General features: G+C 39.0%; 1 protein-coding gene across 2 annotated transcripts in view; it reads left to right on the forward strand.

Annotated features, from left to right (window-relative positions):
* Positions 1 to 21487, forward strand: part of ptpn11b (protein tyrosine phosphatase non-receptor type 11b) — a 64056-nt gene that overhangs the window by 16602 nt on the left and 25967 nt on the right. For both annotated transcript variants that reach the window (XM_028453091.1, XM_028453092.1), the window contains exon 2: positions 11555 to 11677. In XM_028453091.1, coding sequence (XP_028308892.1) covers positions 11555 to 11677 — 123 coding nt within the window. The remainder of the gene's footprint in view (positions 1 to 11554; positions 11678 to 21487) is intronic.

Consider the following 21487-nt stretch of genomic DNA (forward strand, 5'->3'; position numbering starts at 1 on the left):
TGATATGTTTGAGTTGAGTGACATTTGCTGATGATTAATATCCTGAGTTTAGTTTACAGAGAAAACCAATTCTGACAAAAGTTATGAAGCTAACCTGTATTGTTAAGAAATTTTAAGTGTGACTTGAAACTAAACGTTTAAGTGTTGTTAAAGTCTAAAGTAGCTGTTCGATAAAATGGGATTATTACTGTTTATTTGTTTTCATGTTAGAGTTATTGAGAATAACTGAAATGGGTAGCTGTCACATATGGTTATGTGTAGTGAGCAAATCCTGCCAGCCGTAAAACAGGAAGTAAAAGGTACTGGGAGTGAACACACGTTGAGAGCTGTATGCTAGAGAGGGAGCAGCAATAAAGAAGTGTTATAAAAGCAGACCCTCTTCAACACTCTTTTAGTCCACTTTTGTTAATCCAACTCACCCGTTTGGAGCTGGCTTTTTACAAAATATGGTATAACAAGGGAGGGAGAAAGCAGAACTTTTCCAACTTTGACCCTCTGAGTGAGGCTAAAGAGATGTATATAACTGTAGCAAAACCTTTATAAAGTGATTTTTTCATAATACTGCCCCTTTAAATGTAATTGTCTACCCGGAAAATCGACTTCAGAGGGAGATAGTTTCACTTTCAATTGCATAAGTGACATTTCAGGAAAAGTGTGTGACTTCGACGGTAGAATTGTGAAAGAGAAAAGCTAGCGAAGAGAATATTAAGGGGCTAAGTGTCCTTTATGCTTTTAATGGCGTGAAGAATTTCACATCTGTCTATCTTACAACTGTAGAATTTTATTGTAGAAGTGGTCTTTGCAAATATGTAGCGAAATGACTTAAGTGAGCTAATGGAGACAAGCTATTCAAATTGGCCTTTAAGAAAACCAATGTCAAGGAAATATTCTTTCTGTCTGTCCTTAAAGGTCCCATATCATGCTATTTTTCACCATCTCCATTTGTTCTAAGAACCCCAAAAACATAGTATTTGAGGTTTATTTTCCCAAACTCGCCTGTTTTCCAGAGTTTTAGCCTCTGAAAAGTCACTTTCTGAACAACTCTACACAAACAGGCTGATTTGTGGCCTACTTATGCATATTAATGAGTAGGCGTGTCTATAGACGGGACACTGACTTCTTCCTCCCTTGGTGATGTAGGGCCTGAGGGCGGCCCGCCCTCCTTCCACCCACTTTGTAGCCGAGCTCATGCTGCTTTATAAACACGAGACAGGGCGTGGGAGCTGGGCGTTCACTGGTACATACATAGACTGTAGAAAATACATACATAGCACTGTGCGAAGGTTACTGAAATGCTGGAGGCGCGGCTTCTCCAGCTCAGTGCCGCATCAAATTTGTCATTAAAGTGGGAACGCGTCATCAAATTGGAGCGAGGTGTTTGGGCTCACCCTGCAGTAAGAAAGGAGAAAATCACCCTCTAACTAACGATTGAGGGAATCAATGAATAAAACACTTTGGCCATGTGTATGAAGCCCATATAGCACTTTATGATGTTTAAAGCACAGAAAAGTCAATTTAGCTTAACATGGGTCCTTTAATGATTGACCTTGTGGCTGTGATTGAAAATGGTCTTTATTTTGTACAAGGATAATAGTTACACTCAGTGTTTGACTTAAATTTATTGTCTTCATTTCAGCCAAATATTTTTCGCTGCATTTTTTATGAACAGGAAATTAAATGTTAAAAGGTAAAGCTGCTGAAGACGATAATTTCTTTTTATTGAATAAAGACATAGTGTAGGCCTCATACATCAAGATCATTTGCTTGAAAAAAGATATAAAAGGTTAAAAATACTGCTCAAAAGTTTGTCTGGATTTTCAATATAAACACTTGACATTGTCAGAAAAGTGACGTGCATTACAAACTAGAACAAAAATGGATTCCAGCCAATCACTGTCCTCCTTGAAGAAACACAAGAAATCACAGTAAGAATGAAGTAAAACAATCAATCAATCAATCAATCAATCTTCATTTGTATAGCGCCAAATCATAACCAATGGTATCTCAAGGCACTTTACAGTAGAGCAGTCTTAAGGACGGACTCTTCATTTTATGGATACACACATATGCATATATACGTATATACACATACATATGTATCCCACACCCAACATGAATTCATCATGGCGGCAAGGAAAACCTTCTGTTAAGCAGCAGGAACCTTGTGTGGATCCCATTCCTATGATGAACAGCCATCCACGTTATGCTGTGTTGGGTGTGTGCAGAGGAAAGGGTGGAGACAGAGCCGCTGAGACTCTGTAACTCCACACTGAGGATCCCACGGACCTGCAAGACAAAAGCCAGAAGGAGTACAGGAGCAAACACACAAGGGAAGAAGCAGACATAGAGGGAGTGTTTGAGAGAGGAATGGGACCCTCTCCGGTCCCTCTCTAGCCTAAATGACCTCTCTCTTAACGCCCTCTCCAACCTCTCTCCAACCGAGCATGCCAGACCCCCCCCCCCCCCCCAGCAACAACTTCTGTGCAAGTACGCAAATGTCTACGGGACTCCTCATTCCTCAATGTAATGCACAAAACTTTTCTAACTGTCAATAAGTGTTTACAGTGGAGATCAAAACAGACTTTCGAGCAGCAGTTTAAACTTTAATTTGTTTGTGAGTAAATGATCTTCAATTTATTGATCCATGAAAATTGGCCTTAAAAAAATAATCTCTTGCCAGCTCTGAATTCCTTCGAATATAATGTAATGTAATGTTGTGTTGAAAGATGAACTTCAACCTTCTTACCTGTGAGTTATGTGTTGAGTGCCTATACGTATAATGGTAAAAGTCAACACTGAAGCTGTCTTTGATTTTTATTAGTTATAAAATACCAAATGTAAATCTGGTGCTGTATTAATTTTCCAACTCACTTGACGGTCTGTAACCCACTCAAACACAAATATATAGTCCAAACAAAAAAAGGCTAAAATAGCTGAATTGGAGGTTTTAACATTGCAAAGGGCAAGGGCAACACTGCTGTGTAAAGCACCTGCTTAAGGCGGGCATACACTGTGCTCACTCGTACTCAGCTCCAACTCAAATTGTGCAACTCAATTGCAGAGTCCGAATGTTTGTAGCTCACGATTCATGTTCTCAAACTATACGGACCAACATTTTGACGTATCCTGACCGCTCACACTGTACGTCAGAGTCTTGTACCCGCAAATGCAGTGTAAAAATAACAAGAAGAACTCTGAGGCGTGGGCAGTACAGTTTGTCTTCTACAGCGGTCTTACGGTGTTCACACGTGTGCATTGTGCAGTGTCTTCCTGACACTGCGTCAACAGTACAGTGCCTTCACGAGAGGGGACCAGGATTTCAAATGAGTTTGATTTTCTCGCAAACATACGATTGCTGATCTGGAGCTGGTCGTGAGGTGTTAATCGCTTCTTGTGACTTCATGTATACTACATCTTGCATGACACACAATTTAGCCAAGACTCAGCCCGATCAAAAAATAGTCGTACGTGTGAAAAATTGGCTCAAAATGGGCTAAACATTACTGTGTATGCCCACCTTTATCAGACATGCTGGGAAAGCCTAATCCTGTATGGATGTGTTAAAGTCAGGATTTGGGGTAGCTCTATAATTGTGGGGTTGTTAAGGTAAAGACAGGGTGAAGCTGATGGACAGTGAGGGAGGAGTGTTTGTGTGTGTGTTGGGGGGGGGGGTTCTGTTACATTGTCTGTGAGGTCTTGCAGGTAGACATGTTCACGCTCACCCCAATCCCAGATTAAAAGCACCCACCCCTTTTATTTCTCCCCTTTTCAACACTCTCTAATTTGTTTCTCTCTCACTGTACCCCCCCCCCCCCCCGCCTCCCTCTACTCACTCCGTCTAACCCAGTAACACTTTTCCAAGCACTTCTTCCACCCTCCCCCTTTTGTCTCCGTGTCTCCATCCCTCCCTTGTGTAACAGTGCCCTGTATTGGATTACTAAAGTCTGAACATCTGAGGCTGTTGAAGCAGGAGGCGGGATGGGGGCGGGGGGTCGGGGATGGGGTGTGATGATTCTGTGGCAGACCTTGGACCACAATGGTGAGGTAGGCCTGTAATGATCCTATTAAATTTTAGTATATTTTATATTTTTCTCTTTATTTAACCTGCATTTGTGTCATTGTTGCACATTAGTAACGAGGGAAAAATATGGGTGGGGTGGGGTGGGGTGGGGTGGGGGGCAACATGTGAAAACCAGGTTTGGTAGAACTGCCTGCAAACAAGTGCACTGCCTTAGTCCTTCTGTTTGCGTGTTGCAGTAAAGGTTGTTGCAGAGTATCATACTGGAGTTCTCAGATTTTGTTTGATATTTGTTCAAAGACACTTTGTTTTGCCGCCGTTACCTCTTGTAAAGATGACCAGTTGTGCGGTTGTAGCTCCTGTTAGTTGTCTGAGACATAGATCCGCCGCCTGCCTCCATTGTTTTCTGATTTGACAGATGACAGCAGCACTCCAATGAGGGATTGCAAATGGATTAGCGACATAAGGCATTTTTGTGCCCGCTCTCATTGTTTTTTTCCCCCCCAGTATGAATTAGTGTAGAATCAAAAACAATACTTCAAGTAATCTGTGCACCAGCTGACACCCGTGACCTGTCAGTGGATCCAGAGGTCTGTAATTGTGAGCTGGTATTACAATGTTTGAGAATGTCAAAAATGGAATAAACCTCCAATACATTAAAATCACGCTTTACATTTGACGATGTGAAATAACTGTATTGACTTCATTGGAACAGTTCTTTGATTAGCTTTTAATAAAATTTGTAGATAGCTATTGCTTAAATCTGCAGTCCGAATACTCAACACACAATCCAGCTATAGTTGTAAATGGAGTATTTATAAAAAATGTCACTTTATGTATCAGATTAACTAAACTCCACTTAGTTTTTTGGATTGTACATTGTAGCTGATTTCTTTATTGAATTCAGCTATGACTGTTGTTTACCAACAGGCAAAGAGCAAGGAAGTACTAGAACAGAGAGTGCAGGCCAGGCCTTCTCGTCCAACATCAGTGCTTGATGCTCTACAACAGAAATGGGCAACATTGATCACTGTCTAATCTGAGGGTCACATTATCAACATTCACTAGTGCAGTGCCTGTAGGAAGTATGTCTTGCTATAGAACAGTGGGAGTTAAAGTAGCTTTTTCATGGTTGGTGTACATGGGAGCTTTAATTCCTCTTTAATTCAGAATAAAAGGTAAATCCTCTTTAAACTGACCTTGTAAACACTTAATTCCTAATGCAAATTTATTTCTGTTTTAAACACACACACATGGTTCACCCAAAGCAGGCAATAAGTGAAGCCACTCCAGCGGAGTGTTGGCGTTGTCCCGGCCGTGAAGCACCCGTTCCTCGAGCCCCCCGTCTCAGCTTTGCTAGTGTCCCCCCCTAAAATATTAGGAAGAAGCATAAGGACCTTGATATCTATTGTGAAAGTGGTGAAAATGAAGTTTTATTGTCACAGTCAAAATCTTATCCAATTCACCCTTGGCTCTTACATGTATTTGTGACTAATCCTCTTATTTTCATTAAGTATGAATCCCGCCCCCACCCCCCAAAATTCCCCATATAATCTGCTTCCACAACTTGTAAAATGAGAGGAAGTGTCTAGGTCAGACGCCTGGTGTGTGTGTTGGTCTGTCAGTCTGTCAGATGTCTTTGATGGCTCGGACTTACGTCAGCAAACCAGGAAGTTTTATACTGTATCATACAAGATGCCAGTTTTCCATTCAGTGGAAAGCTGCTGGTATTGTCATTCCTTCACTTTGTAAACTGGAGCTTGGTATCGCTGCTGCTTCTCCTCTTTCACTCTTCTCATGTTTCCCCTCGGTCAAAGCCCAAACAGGTCAGACTGCTCTATGACAGACAAGCTGTCAGTCACTTTGATTTATTCCTTTAGTCCAATCTCTTCATCTTTAGGACTGTGTGACAATTGAAATTATGCTGCCAAGCTGAGTTTCTAGTGTTATAGATTTAGATTTACTGAATGTCAATCGCTCCTCATTTAAAGGGACAAAAATATCTAACATATTGATGGACAGATAGTGATTTTTTTTCTTTCTTTTCTGTTATTCTCCAGCAGGCTTTAGTGTCAGAAAACATAAGAAATGGATATGACATAAATGCATTCTAAATGTAGTACTTGGCCTAAAAAGGTCAGGTATAATATTAAGGTCAAAGACTTTGAATCAGGGTTTCTGAGTAAATAAAACAGGCAGACCTTGCACAGGATAAATAAGTACAGTATATAGCCGAGAAAGTTCAAACCTCAAATTTGGATTCTTTGTACTCAATTATGCTTTACTAATGCGCAGGTCACTAGTACTACTAGTGAGCATAATATGCTAATAAGGGGGCGTGGAAAAACAAATACAGGCTTGCCATTGGCTTTCAAAAACATTACAACCAATCAGTGAGCTGGATTTGGTTATATTCCCTCCTACTTAATTTGCATTAGGCCTACTAGTACTACTCGTTCATCTTTTGGCTTTACTGGGAGTAAAGCCAAAAGTACTAATAAACTAAAATCAGCACTACTAAAGGTTTTTGGGGCACTAGTCTGTGAGCAGACCTTACTAGTAAAGTAAATCATCTACACTTTGTGTACTTAGTAGTACTAGTGACTAGTAGAATTTACATTTCACTGCCCCCTTATTATTAGTATATCAGGCTTACTATTAGTTCAAGAGAACTTAGTTTACTAAAAGTACTCTTGACTATTCACTGACTTCACAATACGATAGATGATAATGAGCTCATGGTAACGATGCGAAAGAATATCTGAAAAATAACCATAGATTTTATTTGATTTTAACTCTGGACATACTTACTCTAGGTATGACCTTGTCAACTCCGTAGGAATATAAAAAACAATATCAAACCATAACAATCTGGTATGTAGTAGATTGTATGTTTTTCTTATATATCGCGATACTACTCGTACTCGGTTTGAATAATCTTGGGACGTTTTAATATTGCAATATCTTGTTGCCCGATATGTTTCCCTTCTGCTAGTGAACAATTTTACATTTAGTAGTGCTAGTGTCACTTTTTGCTTCTCTCGTAAAGTGCACTCACCCTCTAGTAAACCCAAATTAAGTACTGTACATGTACTCTACAGAACAATACGTTTCAAAGTAATAATCAACAGTCTTTCAAAGCGACTCTGCGTTATAGTTACACTGTAACCAGACAGCAGCTGTTGCTTCATTTAGGTTGTAAAGTTGGCATGTTGACTATAAATTGCTGTCAGAAGCAGCAAATAGAAACACAATCTCCTAATAAAGTTTTTTGGAAGTTATTCAACTTTTTTTCCTGCTCTGAAAAGCTGAGTGACACCAGTGCATTATGTTCAACTTCATATGGCTGTCACAGATCTTTGGCGCACATGAATATCTGTCTGCTACCAGCCAGCATAGATCTAGAGTTGTCTATAGAAACCCTTTACCCTGCATGTTTCTGCTGCTTGAGAACTTGTTTTAAAGCTGTATAATCTACATCTTGGAGTGAAACACCTTATGATGGAGGTCTACAAATTTTACAGATATAAGGTATAAATCTACAGGCATCAGACAAAAGCAAAGCTTTTAAAAGCTACTTAAAGCTGCAGTTTGCGGAATCCTCTCCCCGTTCCGTTTTGAAACCGAAACTCAACCTCCCTTTCCGGTGTCTTTTGTGAACGCTCTTCTTGACTTATTTCTCAATATAGACTAGTGACAAGTGTATGGACTTTATCTTGTGTTATTGTAGATTTTCGGGTGTTTTAGAGACTCTAACATGAATACACGTATCACTCTGTAGTTACTGCCCTGAGCAGTGGCTGCTGCCGTCAGCTCGTCCCCACCAGAGATCACACAGAGGCTGCTGTGATCCCAGCTGCCTGCCGCTCTGAACGGGCTGATAACCACTCCGCAATCTGCATCCAGATTATAAAATTAATTCACCTTGAATAAGCTTCTTTTGGTTTACACACGATTCATCCCGTGTCATTTTACAGGGCCAGGAGAAGAGAGTCACTGTCCAATCAGAACACTTTGATTAAAATATGCTCAAAGATGATTATGGATTTTTGACAAAATGATGCCAAAAAAGTCGCATTTTGTCCCTTTAACAACAAAAATTGTATTTTTAAAACTGTAGTTGTATTTAATCCAAAGTTCTTCTCATCCACTGCTTATGTCAATGTGCCTGAGAAAACACTGCTGTTTTCTTGGATTGAAAGTTAAAACAATGACAGATGTTGACATTGTGGCCGAAATCAAAATGAACACAATAAACAAAGCAGGACAAAAATGACGTTAAACAAATCACTGTCTTGTCTGATGAAGAAGAAATCACGGTAAGAATGTTTAAAAAAAACACTTCGATACTGTCTTTGCGTTCTACCACGGGACATTAAATCCCACAATGCAATGGGTGAAACTTTTCTGAAGTTTACCATTTGACAACAACCTGTTTTCTTTTTTAGGAGCTTTTATCCTGTAAGCTGTTTTTTATTTGTAAAACCAGAATACTGCTGTGCACTTTTTTGGCAAAGAGCTCAAAACAGGTCTGCAGTGTAACCTGTTGGACAAGTTTCATTTGTTTTTAAAATGTGAAAAATGAAAGACTAAAGGAACTGATATAATTAAGTATTTTTTATTGTTCTAAACTTTTTATTTTCATTTGAGATAACTACCTCATGTGCAGTTAAAACAACAATTTTGTATCGTTTCATGGAGATTGTTCAATGTTTTACATAAACATGAAATAAGATGGAACATTTAAGGTGTATACTCTGTTATAAAAAGAAATCGGAATCGGCAGATCAGGCTGTTAAAAAATTGGTGAAATTTGCAATCGGTGCACCCCTACTTTTTTTTCTTTTTTAGTAATTTGCAAGCGACAATTTCTACCTTCACCTTTTGTTTGTGTGTGAATCCCTATCAAAAAGTTTTATGAGAACAACCTTTGGATGACATACGGGTACATTTTTAAAAATGTGAGTTATGAGGTGAAGCAGCTTTGGTTTGTGATAATGAGGTATATGTTTGGTCTGGTAAAGTCATTGGAAAGTAGTGAAAATTGCAGGTGGCTAATACGTTAATGACTTTTGTTGGTACTAAAAACCTCCTTGTGTGTGTTTGCATTATAAAACCATTTTTCAGAGCCCTTTGACCTAACCCTGTCCCCTGGATGGCTAATGGTGTATGGGATTAGACAGCAATGGCGCACGGTAGTTAGGGAGTTTAACCCAGTGATCCCTGCTTAAACACAAGCTCTAAATCCACACAGCTGACACAAAGCCATTCACTGGGACCTCCCTGCACTCCCGTCGCACTCTTTCCCCTCATGCATCACACAGCTTTTAGCTGAGGAGTGTCTCACTAACACAGGGTGCATGTGCTCTCTGGGTGTTTGGTCAATAATTAATGTGATCCACTTTAGAGAGGTCCCAAATGTATGCAGGCTAGCAGGGGTGCACAACAAAGATCAGCCAACATACCTAAGAAGAGGATAGGGTAAATATTTACCCATGGTGTTTTGCAACAACATGTAATAATTATTATCTGTAGCTTAGCTGCACTGTAAACGCTAGACTCTTTTCCTCTTGAAGCAGGTCACAACGTAGAGGTTGTGTGCAATGTGCAGTCACTGATTGGCTTTTGCACTCTTCCATTTCACTCTCTCAGAGAGCAGTACTGAACTCAACTGGTCTAATGTTGCAATAAAGCTTTTTTGTGTTTTGTGCATATTTGATATTTTTCTGTGTGAAAAATTTGTCTACAGTTCACTTTTAATGTGTCACCACATAAGTCATTAGATATTTGCTTTCTAAGAGTGACACACCTAGACTGTAAGGATTAGAATTTATCTGTAGCCCATGAACTTTTCCACATTGTGTCACGTTACAACCACAAATGTAAAGTATTTTATTGGGACTTCATGTAGAAGACCAGCGCAATGTGACGTCTGATTATAAAGAGTATGAAAAATAGTTTATATATATATAAAAGATAGAAAATTGAAAATTATGGGTTGTAAAAGTATTGAGTCCTTGAATTCTGATACACATTAGTAATATCCAGTGCACCCAGGTGCCTTAAGAAATCATCTAATGAGTAAATAGAGTTCCCGCTGTCTGCATTCTAATCACAGTTTAAATACAGCTGTTTTGTGAGGGATTTGTACAAAGATCAGTCGTGCAATCCACAAATCAGGCTTTTATGGAATCTTTGTAGAAACAGAGTTATAAGAATTCATGTTTGGAGCAGAAAGGTGGATGAAGGTGCTCTGATCAGATTAGAACAAAACAAAACTTTTTGAACTAAAATGCCCCAAATGCACCATCCCCACTGTGAGATTTGGTGGTGGCAGCATGCTGTAGTGATGCATTTCTTCAGCTGGGACAGAGAGGCTGGTCAGAGTTGATGGGAAGATGGGAACTAATACTGGGAAATGTTGGAGGAAAACCTTTTAGAGTCTGCAGAAGACTTGAGACAGGGGCAAAAACGTGAGTCTGTAGATGTGTTGAGCTGTAGAGATAAATACCTAAAGACTTTCTGCTGTGATTACGACTCTACGAAGTATTGACTGAAGACGTTACACTTTACAGTCAATCAGTACATTGTGTCCTATCACATACAATCCAGTGACGTGCCATGACCACTATGGTTGGGTAGGCACTTTGCAAATCGAGACCACCAATTACAATATCATATGTTTCTGCTGGCAAGTGTTCAACAGCATTGTAAAACACCTTTAAAGAAACATAGGCAATTATTCAATATAGCCTCCATACACTCTCAAGATATATCTCATGACAAGGCAGCGCATCCGTTGTTTGTGTTGGAAACAGAAACACAGAGAAAATGACAACAACAACTCGAAACAGCCTCAGTGAGGAGCATCCACAAAGCCAATCCTTCCTTTTGTACCATTCACTGTGAAAAGTACGAAACATTTTCTGACCTTTCCTTTGCTGAAGGTCTGGTAAGAGAGCTGCCTTTTTACGTAAATGGTTTTCATTTTGGGGAACTGACTGCGCATGTGCAAACACATAAAAACACGCTATGGGAACAGAGGCAAAGCAGCAATGTGCTTTTGGAAGAGGGTGTGGCCTCCTCCTGCCTTACAGCAGAGTGAGACTGTGCAGCCGTACCAGGAAATAAGAATGTTTAGTCATTTGGTGTATGAAACGCACAAAATGCTGACACTGTCAAACTTATAGGTACTATAGGCTGATGGAAATTGAAAAATAAATTAAAACAAATAATCAAAATGTCAATTCACCCTTGGGTAGGCACTGCCTACTTTGCCTACCCTGACTGCACGTCACTGATACAATCCCATTAAAATACATTTACATTTGTAGTTGAAATGTGTAAAGGTTTGGAAAAGATCTTAAAGAATATCAGCCACTGTAAATCTAGAAAGATGGAATAAGTGTTGGAGGAGAGCTTCTAACAGACGAGGCATCACAGTTGTGTACATTTATATTTCATCATCAATCATTTCAAATATGGTTACTGTCGCTACAAGAAGGATTATGTAGTGATTTTCTGTTTATTTACCAGGTGGTTCCACCCCAACATCACTGGCATTGAGGCAGAGCAGCTCCTGTTGAACCGGGGTGTCCACGGCAGTTTCCTAGCCCGGCCAAGCAAGAGCAACCCAGGGGATTTTACCCTCTCTGTCAGGTAACGTCTCCTTAAACTTCACTTTCACTCAATTTCTGCTTCTGTTTTTGATAATTAAGTTTGGCATTTAACCTCATTGCACTCACTTCATCAATGCGTCACTGCTACTTTATTTAGAATGCAGCTTATATGATGATGAGATGTGTTGTTTTTTACAATTCACAACAAACTGAAGGATCTGCACCCAGTTCTGCCTAACGGTGGATTTTAAAGGTCAAACATATGGAGAAGTGCAAAGCACATTTACAAGTGCAGCTACTAATGTAAATTTCAGGAAACAAATATACATGATTATAAAACAGATGTGCAAGGGTCTCATGGGGGCGTGTGCAGGCCCCATGTCGGCACTGGTTCTAGTCAAACACAGTCAAGTAAAGGAGATGTTAGTGCAAAAGCCGCAGTGACAATTTTTCCAAATAAAATTGCCGGAAAACATTCATAAACATTAAATAACATTTCATTTTTTAAATAGCTTTGATTTTTTTCTTTTTACCCGGTAGTTGAGAACCACTGTTCTTCATGACTTTGGCTGCTTTTACACTAGTATAGTCTTGGACTCAGGCTGAAGGGCTGGAGAACGGCTGATTTTGTCACCTTGATTTGGCTCGGTTTGAGTTCACAGGTTCACTGATTTGCTCCAAAATCGAAATCAAAAATATATGCAATTTTGACGTTCTTGTTGTGTGTGCGTTAGTTGACCAAATGACGTCCGAAAAAGACGTCTTCTCAACGTTGTTTCAACGTAGACTTGCTCAATGGGAGCTCGACATTAATTATTTCTTAAAAAGATCGCAGAGCATGAATGTTGATGAAGTACACCTGGATATATACTTACTGACTGTGGATAATACTGAATAATGATTTTTAATAAACAGAAGCACATACACACGTTTAAATTTCATATGTGAAATTGCGTCAAACGTTGAATGTTATATCAAGGTCCAGATGAGGTCGTGGTCATGACGTTCAGATGCCGACCTATTATGGACGTCATATAGATGTGGTCCAGACCGACCAATGCGTTATGAACGTGATCTGGACGTCCGTGGACATCGGATGTTTAGTGGGTAACTGAGATCAAACAGTGTGGATGTGATTTTCAGAAAGAAGCAGATGGAACAACAGGGTAAAGATAAAGCTCGCCATTTACTGGTGCAACACAGAAATCCTCGCTTTCCGCTGAGTTTCCTCAAACATCCACACGCACCTGACCCCATTCACTGCTTTCCTTCAGCATATGAGCTTTAATGTTTAATGCTTTTTAACTTTACTTGCGCTGCAGCCATCTGTCATGTTTTTGTCAGAGCTGTGAATTTAAGTGGAAACATTCTAACATCAACCAAATCTAGAATTTTTTTGCCTCATCCACTCTGGAATTTGTTTGTGCTCACACCATTCCAAATGCAGCTGCCTTTCTGAGCTAACGATTCCAAGAGCAGTTAAAGCGCTCCAAGATTCGCCGGTGTGAACGCACTGTTAATAGGAGAGAGTGATTTGGTAACATAATTGTGTTGAGTCACATAAGTCTAGTCATATTTTGCAGAACTTGCTCCCTGCCCCTTTTTCTGCGTTTTGGTTTTGTGATTTCCTAAATGTTGGTGTCGGGTAGACCTGGCACTACATACTGCCATGATTACAGAGAGCAGGAAACTAGCTGAGACCAAGAGGAGCCAGTTTGAAGAGTTTCTCTTTGACAGCGGAAGTGATGTTAGCGGAGTCGTGTGCCTGAAAGAAAGTCCAGACTATTTGTTGCAATGGCTGGAGCTGCCATAGTGGGTCATAGGCAGATAAAAGGTGTGTGTGTGTGTGTGAATGTGTGTGAGATGGAGAGAGGAATTAGAATTGGAAAAATGAGACAGGCAGCAACTTGAAGCTACCGCTAAAGAGTGAAAGGCCTGTTCAGGGTTTGACCTTCACTGCTTGTGGTTCTTCCATGGGTGTGTAGGTGTTTGTGGTGTCCTAAATCACACAGATCACATCAAGACTGGCAGGGCGCCTGCTTGTGGCTGCAGCTTGTGGTGATGACAGATGCACTCACTCTCAACTCTCACTCAGGTCAAGTGTCAAGTTGCCCCCTGCCATGAAAGGCGCCGTTTGTCACAGACATGAGAAGTGATCCTATTACAGCTCGCCTAACTTAAACATAGAGGAAATAAAAAAGCTATATTTGCTTAATATGGAATGTGTTTATGGTCAAATAAATTAGTTTTTTTCTGAAACAGTTTTGACTGTCTTAGATAAAAAAAAAGAAGCTTAAACTCTCCAATGAGAAGTGTTCAAACTTACCATACAAATACCACAATGATACTGAAAGTAGCAGCGGAACACAAGAATAATCAAGCACACAACACACTTATTACCTTATTAGGTAGGTAAAATATTCACATTTGTTTGTTAGCAGGATTACATCAAAAGTTCTTCAATTTGACAAAAATTTTAACCAGAGAGAGAAATGATGTCATGGAAGATTCCAAACCGGATCAATATACTGATTTTGGCCGACCTGAATGTAATTCAACTCATTTATGTCGCGTTAGTTCCTCACTTACCACATCTAGTTTCCAGACATGTAAAGAGTACTGATATACAGTATCCTACTCAAGTAGAAGTACTGTTACTTGATTGAAATTGTACTCAAGTACGAGAACAAGTAAATCGTACATAAACTACTGAAGTACAAAAGTAAAAAGTAGCTCAATTAAATAGTACTCAAAGTAAAAGTTACGAGTTACTTTCACCCTCCATGTTTATTTTTGGTAATAAATCTTGCCTTGCATACAGTAAACATCTCATGTATAAACTTAAAAAGGAAGAGACAAATTCTTGCATAGTTGGAACTTCATTTATTTTCCACAGACATCTGTATGAAATAAAAGGTTTGTGAAAAAGTACATTATTTTTTTAAATAAAATAAAACAAATGAATTCAATTAAAAATTTAAAAAAAATTATTAGGCTCTAAGTATAGCTACAGTACATTTATGAACTCAAAACTGAAAAAATGACCTATATTCTAAGCTGTTTTGACACCGTGCACTACGTTTAATCTGATTGGTCAGCTATGTTGTGATGCATGTGATTGTTCATTTTCAAACAAAAAAATGAGATTTTATTCAGTAACGGTTTGGTAAAGAAATGTAACAAATTACTTTACTTCTTTCAAAATGTACTTAAGTACAAATAAAATTACTACAGGAATAAATTCTGATAAAGAGGAGATTTGCCGCATGGCAGAGGTTTACGCTCAAATATTGACACAACCAAACGCTGATGAATCTGAAGCAAAATGACCAAAACAAAATAACAGAAGTCTTTATATTCCTGCTTGTATTTATTGTTTTGCTGTATGTGCCAATTATAAGTGAAGGCATTGTACTCACTTGGTCTTTCTGCGTTTACATTTTCCACAGCCTTCCAAATGATATCGAGTCTACTCGTCACAGGCTCTGAACATAAACACTGCCTGCTATGCTCATTACGGCTAACGGTTGAGTTCCTGGACAGCCGCTGTAATGAAGAAAAAGTTCAGGCTGTGATAGAAGCAGAGAATGTTAGTTGTCCATTATCTTCATCTTTATAAATGGTTTATCTCCACCTCTGCTGGTACTGTGCGTTATTTAAAGGAGGAGAAGGTTGAATAGAGCCACTGCTCTTGAAACACTGGGCCTGTGGAGCGTAGGTTAAAGAAGGCACAATATGTAACCATATTTGTCTCTTTAGACTTAAAAAAAAAAACCACCTCCCATTAATCATCACAATACTTTATCTCCCTTAATTTATCTCACTTCATTTGTTTTCCTTTTCTAAACTTGTGACTTTTTGAAAACCCTCCAGTTGGTCTAATTAGGGTTTCAAGATGAATTTCAAGCAACCTTTGTGGTGATTTACTAAGTCTGAGCATTTTCTCTTTCTTTGCATGTGTTTTTAATTAATTTGATAAAATTTTTGACAGTGTTTTCACTGATTAATTATTCTTGCCTTCACACTGTCATTTCATACTACATTTAGGTGGCTTAAAATGTGTGAACTTGCAGATGTAGAAGCCATGGTTCATTTGGATTTAATTGGTTTTAGACTTTTCCCAATTTTTGTTATTAATCTTAAGGGAATTGTAAGTCTTTTACGATAAGGCCAACACCGTTAAAAAACCTTTCATAAAGAATATTTTTCTCAATCCTTCTTTCTACTTCACCTGCCCCAAGATCTTCATCACTGGGGTTGAAATGTTATTATTATTCACAATTTGTTTCCAAATACCTTGTACATATCAGTGAAATAAATGTCAATAGATTAAGTAGTCGCTTTAATTTGTATTTATTTTTTTATTGGTTTTTAAAAAGGATAATACATATTCATAAACATTTAGTAAACGTGATGATATTGTAGCCTACGGAACATTTTCATCCATAGTCCTTTGGGCAGTTGATGTAAAACTTTAAGAACATATACATGTTCAAAACATAAACACTAAGTGAGACATAAAAATGCTTCAACCAGCATCTTCAAATACAGTGTCTAATTTAAGAAAGTGCTGATAGTTATTGCAAGGTGTTATTATGAAATACACACTGTCCTGAATTATATGTATTTGTTAAATGGTTCCAATTTTTCCCTTTCAGCAGATCTTTAGTGAACGACAATAGTGTTGCTGTAGATCCTTTATATCAGCTGGTATTGTATTACATGTTTGACCTGCTCTATAAGAAATTAACAGTTGTCCAAATACAACTTTTCTGAAAGGCGTCAGACAGTCACCTCTGCAGCCTGCTCTTGTATTTCTATTATTACTCTTTATCACATCTTTTTTGGGAAGTTTGAGCTAACCAATTAAGCTATATTCACAGTGACGTGACGTATTTCTGGTTGTAAATAAGACCACATGAAGTATTTCCTGTTACTGATGTTGGACAGTCAAAACAGTGGAGAAGTGAGCCGTCACACATTTGGAACGTGTTTTTCACAGTTTCGTTTTATTGTGCCTGTTTGTGTGGTTGTTTCTACACAATGACATTCAAAAGAAGGAAGTTTACCTTCCAAACAAGAGGAGGTAGCACATTAAGATACCACGGTTACGTTCCTAGGTGTACAGCTTCAGCAGGTTGTAGTTCTGCTTTGAGTTTTTTTACGTTCTTACAAGAGGATGAGCTATAATGAGAGAGTGCCGGGATGTGCATGCTGAACGCACACAGAGTCGTTTAGAGAGGAAGTTGGGACTTATTTGGTGTCGCGAAACGTTTATTTTTTGTGGTACTTCCGGGTCCGTTTTTTCTCTCTCAGCAACCTGTGACGGATTATGTGCATGCGCGTGGCTGACCGTGCGGCTGATGCGCGTGCGTGTGAGAGAGTCCCACGGAGGAGATTGGGAGAGAGACACACACACACACACCTCAAAAGACGCCCTCACCACACATAAGGTTTATATGTATATATATATATATATATATTTATAATAAAAATGTACTAAATGAGTAAAATTAAACTAAACAATATTTATTTGGGATGTAACGATTAATCGTAAGGCAGTTAAAAATGGATTCATAGGTATCACGGTTGATATCGATACTCTGAAAATTGAATCGCAGTACTTTTTTTAAACAGCAGAGGGCGCTATCTATTTATCCTTCTCTTGTCCAGAAGCGTAGGCGGCGGGTGGAATCGCCTTCTACTCTTAAAGATGTTCATAAATGATTCCATACCCCTTTAGCACCGAAAGAATATCTGTAATTGTTTTACTGGTGCAGTTTTATCTCTTCTCTGTTGGCTGTTGCTAAAAAATGTGGCTATGACAAATCCAGAGAGTCCAACCTTCTTGTACTCCTTCATTAGAAACACTGACCTGTTTATCTGTTTATTGTTGCGTTTATAACACATACATTTAACCGCGTTCTCGCGCGATTATATAAATATCGTGAGAACCCCTTTGTCTCGTGACGTCACAGTCATTCAACCAGAGCGCACCGCGGCGCACTCAAAACGCAACCGGTGTGAATTACCGGACGGCGGACAGCAGTGAAATACCGGATCGGTGCCGTGGGTCAGCGGAGACGTATCCAGTGGAAACCCCGGGTTAGTGTGAGCATATCGATAATATAAAAATGAAAATTTCCAAAATTAGGCAAAATAAATAAATACTTTTTTTTTTTCAAATCTAAATTTGTATGCTGTGATGTTCTTTTAGTATTCAGCATTGATTATGTGTTAAAAGCGTTGAAATACAAACATGGATTTAATTGTTTTTTCTCACAGTCACATAAGGTTTTTTACACAGATGTGAATGGAGTCTTATAGAAAATCAAGAAGTGAAGCTAAGAATTGAGTCTGACAATTCAAAACAATTAACATTATTTTAATCCATGCTTTTTTAAAGGTTATCATGTTAGCCTAATAGCAAACCTAAAGAAAAGAGATAGAAGTCAGAATTCTCACCAGGAATTCTTCACAACATAGGGGGGCATTGCGTGGCACGTGAGCGAGCGCCATCGGTGTGGAAAATTTTAAAATGTAGAAATCTCTGAGGGCTAAATTTAGTGAAGTAAAGCTAAAGGTGGGTTTGGTTTTGTTGTTTTTTAATCTCTGTTCCAGCCTTACTTTAAAGCTAAATGTTGTTGAATTGGTGAAGGTGATGATGAATGTAGTTAGAGAGTTACTCATATATATATATATATATGGCAAGCCGTTCCAACCGGAGTGCACCGTGGCGCACTCAAAACGCAACCAGTGGGGATTACCGAATGGCGGACAGCGGGGAAAAACCGGATCTGTGCCGTGGAAACCCCCAGTTACTCTGCTCCTTAAACGCTCACAGTCTTAAATGTTTCACATGCCATGTTGCTCCATTCCACTTGATTACACTGGTAAATATAGTGCCAGGTATAGCTGGCTGAGGAAAATCGAATTCAATTCACGTAGGGTTTAAAACATGCAGGATTGCAGATGTTATGTAGTGCTTAGTAAACGCTAATTTGAAGTTTTTATTAGAAATACAACTTTGGAAAGCTCTAACATGTTGCTTTAAAAAAAACCAACATGTTTGTTAGCAACTCCATTACAGCCTCTACATTTTTTCCTTATTCATCTGTAGTGCCATTTTCTAAAATAGTCACAGTGAATGTGCCTCCTCTTACTGCCAGCCTCCACCATGGATTACAAATCACAGCCCATCTTTCAAGATTGAATTCAGTATCCTGAAGTAGATTACATAGCATGTAATTGTTGGGAGAAACAATTCCGTTTTCGCTGGTACAGATTGCTGCATTGAGCTGGAAAAATTTTTGCACACGACTGGGCAAACAAATTCCTACATCAAAAGCAAATACTTTACATAATCAATCAGCGTCTGTGTGGGATGTTCTGCAAAGCTCCAAGCCCCAGTGTACAGCCTTCCTAACTAAAAATATATACAACAAATTATTTACCAACTTATTAAACATAGTTAAAAGGTAAGATGCTGACCGTGGACTTCTATTTCAATTTTAGGGGTTTGCACCTGTGAATTAAAAAACAAGGAGGCAAACAAAGTGAGGAAATGTCAGTGATTTAGTGTGGGCAAATCTTCAATTTCACAAAACACAGATTATCATATTAAGTCATCTGTCTTATGTCACTGCTGTCCACAGAGCGTGATCCAGAAAAAACAAAACAAAAGTGATGCTGTCAAGAGAACCAGCGAGTTGTACTGAACCCAAAAAGGTTAATAACGTCTCACTGTGGGAGAGCAGAAAAGAGAATGAAAATCTAATAGGATGTGTTTGCCTCAATCCGGAGTTAATGGTGTTAAACTCGCAGAGAAAAGGGGGCTTTGGGCTAAGTGTTGAGGAGGGGCCTTTAAAGGGGCCACGGACCTATGGCACCCTGCCAACAGACACTAATAGAGCCATAAAGCAATTACCAGTGAACACACAGAGAGAGGGCGAGGAGCCATAGATTATGTAGCGGATGAAGACACAAATGGAGACGAGGGCTTTATGGTGGGCTGAATGGATGAAAAGTACAAGGGGAATGTGAAAATCATTAGGGCAACAAGAAAAGTGATGCAGGAAAGTTGGGTTTGTGCAATTTGATATGACCATTAGCACATGAAGCATTACATGGGAAAAAAAGGATACTCTACCTCAAGGTGCAGATTGGATTCATTCCTGAAAAACTTTTTTTTCTCATGTTTCATAAGCTCCTATTCTACGTATAATGGTTATACACGCGTATAGAAAAAGAAATGTACATGATAGAGCCCGACCGTTGGGGAAATTCTAAAGCCAATAACAATATTAGGGGTTTTAAAAGCCAATTTGATATACACAGGAAATATACTGTACTGTACATGAACACAGATTCTTATAATACTCAAATATGATTTAAGACAAAGAAGCAAAACACGACTAAATTTAAATAAGGAACTTTAATTAGTAATCCTGACAACATAAGGACTGTAAACCGAAATTTGTTCAAACTGTATTTCTGGAATACATTGTAAAAAAACAAAAAACAACAATGAAGTAGTTGAAATCGCGAATGGTAAACATGGATAAATCATAAAAAGGGAAACCTTAAACAATGAACTGTATTGACTTCTTCCAGTTTTGTAATTTTTATTGCTGATTTGAAAGTAGCTGCTTATAATGCTTAATATACAGGATATAATTAATATATATTAATCAGCTGCACCGATTATTCCCTCGGGCTCTACTACATGAGAGTCGACAAGTCGGAATCTGTAGTGGAAGATGCCCCTTCAATATAAATCATATGTTTGTCAACATTTTGGGTTTCCTGGTGTCATTACATCACGATGTCACAGGGAATGAAAAATAGTAGTTTCTCTTTTTGTTCGTGCCACCACGACGTCCACATTTTTCATCAACAACTTTCAATCTCAATGTGTTTCAATCAAAAGTTATTTTCTGGGGGTTCCGGGGGTCACGTGACCAAGATGGAGGCTTAGCCGAGAAGCTCCGACGCCGTGCTTCACTCTTCTGAAAAATACCCTACCTAACTGCCAACGTTCTAGTTAAAGAAGGTCATGTCGAGGACACCAACAGCGAAACAGTGTGAGATTTAGAGTAAAATGTTTGTTTTGCACATTATAAATACCACTAGCCACTAATGGCAGCCGTCAACACACACGGAAGTTGATCACAAGAAACCAATAGCACCAGTAGATTAATTACACCACCTCTGGTTCCACATATCATGTGCATGTTTTACATAACATTCATTTTTGGTTTTGATGTATTTATGTATTAGTAATGTTTCAATTCACTGGTAATGTGACTTATGCGTTGCTTCTTTAATGTCCAGACCGGGAGCAAAAGTCCGCCCAGTCACCAGTTTGTCTTTGGACCGTAACACTGTTCGGTAAAGTTGGCAGATTTTCACAGATACACCTCTGCCATTGGTGTGAGGTAGAAAACCTGATACATGAACATTTTTATCAAACGCAGCAGAATAATAGTCAGTCTGTGTGTTTCCTCGTAAATATCCAAATATCACACAAACAGAGCCAGATTTAATTTCAAAACAAAAAAAACGCTGCTCGCTTGGTTTTTGGTTTTTCAGTTTTCCTGTTTCTGGTTTTAAATTAATAAAAAAAAAAAAACTACGTTCCAACCCTCACCTATGGTCATGAACTTTGGGTCATGACCGAAAGAACAAGATCACGGGTACAAACGGCCAAAATGAGTTTCCTCCGTAGGGTGGCTGGGCTCAAAGTAGAGTCGCTGCTCCTCCGCATTGAGAAGAGCCAGATGAGGTGGCTCGGGCACCTAATTAGGATGCCCCCTGAACGCCTCCCTAGTGAGGCGTTCAGGGCACGTCC

The sequence above is a fragment of the Gouania willdenowi genome, chromosome 7 (genome assembly GCF_900634775.1).
Source record: "Gouania willdenowi chromosome 7, fGouWil2.1, whole genome shotgun sequence".
Taxonomy (NCBI): Eukaryota; Metazoa; Chordata; class Actinopteri; order Blenniiformes; family Gobiesocidae; genus Gouania; species Gouania willdenowi.